At 52.3% G+C, this 2088-nt stretch overlaps 1 protein-coding gene across 1 annotated transcript; it reads right to left on the minus strand.

Annotated features, from left to right (window-relative positions):
• Positions 1-963: 963 nt before the first annotated feature.
• On the minus strand, positions 964-1738 carry LOC100281624 (uncharacterized). Its single transcript, NM_001154543.2, has one exon. The coding sequence runs from the start codon at positions 1610-1612 to the stop codon at positions 1244-1246; it is 369 nt and encodes a 122-aa protein (NP_001148015.2). The 5' UTR covers positions 1613-1738; the 3' UTR covers positions 964-1243.
• Between the last annotated feature and the right edge of the window lie 350 nt (positions 1739-2088).

A 2088-nucleotide genomic window follows, 5' to 3' on the forward strand; every position in this document is an offset into this window, starting at 1 on the left:
ACACGATATCCGATTTTTTTATTGATGCTACCCGTGTCCAACTAGTTCCGTATTCGACACACGACTATCCGTATATGTATATGAGAACATATGTATTTGTATTCGTATTCGAATTCGAATAAAAATATAAAAACAAATATGGTTTCAGTGATATATCTGTCCATATTCGATCCGATTACATGCCCTAATTGTATGTGAACACAGTCTTCGAATGCATATATAAAGAACCGATATAGTAGTCCTGTGTTTGGCTAATAGTTAATCTACTTATTAGAATTGCTGTAAGGTTATTAATTTTTAGCCCTAGTTAAGTGAGCGCAAGGCACTTAGAGCATGTACATTGGTGTTTAAGGTAGATGCTATACAAGCATATTTAATTTTATATTTATTAGTGCGCTACATTTATAGACACTTCATTTTATAATATAATCTATTAATTGTCTCTTTTGCTTAGAGAATCGTTTTGATGTCTTCCTACTGTACATGGCCTTATCTTTGGGTATTGGGCCACTCCAGCCGACCGATTCCTTGTAAGATTGGGCGCGGCCAAAAAAAATGGACAGGTTCAATTTGCACGCGCGGATGATGCCTTCGTGTGCTTTGGCTACACATAAAACAGGTTCAGTTTTGCAGGGAGACAGACGTAGACAAATTACCTACCTGCCTTGAGCTAGCGTTGCATTGCATATATGCTGAGTCGATCCAGTGACGTCTACGGCACCCATTCACCCTCCTCGTTTAATAGCTTATCTCGCTCGCTCGCCGATGGTCACTCCAACTACAAGTAGGACCAGAGTACACTTTTACATTTTGAATTCAATTCTTCTATCCCTTTCGACTATATTGCAGTCGAATACACGCATGCATACATACAATACGAATATATAGCGTGGGGGAAATTGTGCAATAATCACATGGTTATACCACCAGCCAAGCAAAAGCAGAGGAGAACCAGGGACGCAGTTAACAAACTCGTGCAGGACAAACGTATTAATTACAGTTACACCCAGGCATTTCTCACATAGGTCTTCAACTTTAGCCAACCACCTCACCCGGCCCCAGCGCCACACAGCAAAGCAAAGCACAGACAGAACTAGCAACGACGTCTGTATACAAACGTCACACGGCCATTTCGCTCCAACCCCCCTCAGCTTCCCCTAAATTACGTAACGTAACGTACCGTACCCGTGTATCGACAGAGAGACCAGACCACCAGCAAGTGACGACGCCGCCCCGGCCCGGCCTAGCCGCAGAGCGCGCCGACCTCCCGGAGCCGCGGGACTAGGAGGCCGCTGAGGTGGAGCCCCATGAGCCCGTCCAGCCCGCCCACGGGCGCGCCGCCCACGAACAGCGCCGGCACGGCGGCGGCGGCGGCGGCCGACGCCGCGGCCTCCTCGGCGGCCTCCTCCAGCTCGATCACCGTCGCGTGCGCGCCCACGGCCGCCAGCAGCTGCCGCATCACGTGGCACATGCAGCACCCGCGCCAGGCGAAGATCACCACGGGGCTCTCGCGGACCAACCGCCCCACGCGCTCCGCGGGGGCCTCCCCGTCGCCAGCCGGGTCGATGGTCAGGCCCAGCCGCCCGCCGACGCAGCTCACACCTCCCTGCATGTCCAGACGACGACGGATGGGATGGGCACAAGGCTCCTTGGTTGGGACTTGGGAGACTGGGATTTCAGGGGGGGGGCTATGACTAACTAGTTCACGGCGTCAGTGCCTGGTAGCGTGGTCGCCGTCAAGATCCGGGCCGGAGGACGTGGGGGAGGCCCGTATATATAGGAGCTGCCGCACATGGAGGAGTGACGTCAGGCGGAAGGCGACGCCCAACGGTGGGGCCCAGATGGCGTCACGTGGTGGATGAGCGGGAAGGGAAGGGACTTGAAGCAAAGTGCGACCCCTCTCCTCGCTTCGGTGCGCGTGGGGCTCATATAGCGATACCGACGCGCGCTCACCAAAAAGAATAGCGTGCGTAGCGTAGGGATCCTCGGCTGCGCGAGCAACCTCGACCCGCGGGTGGCCGATTGATCTGGCCGGTAATAGAACGGCTTCATTCTAAAACAAAATTAGAATAGAACTATTTTATTTTA

This window comes from Zea mays, chromosome 6, assembly GCF_902167145.1.
Source record: "Zea mays cultivar B73 chromosome 6, Zm-B73-REFERENCE-NAM-5.0, whole genome shotgun sequence".
NCBI classification, from domain to species: Eukaryota; Viridiplantae; Streptophyta; class Magnoliopsida; order Poales; family Poaceae; genus Zea; species Zea mays.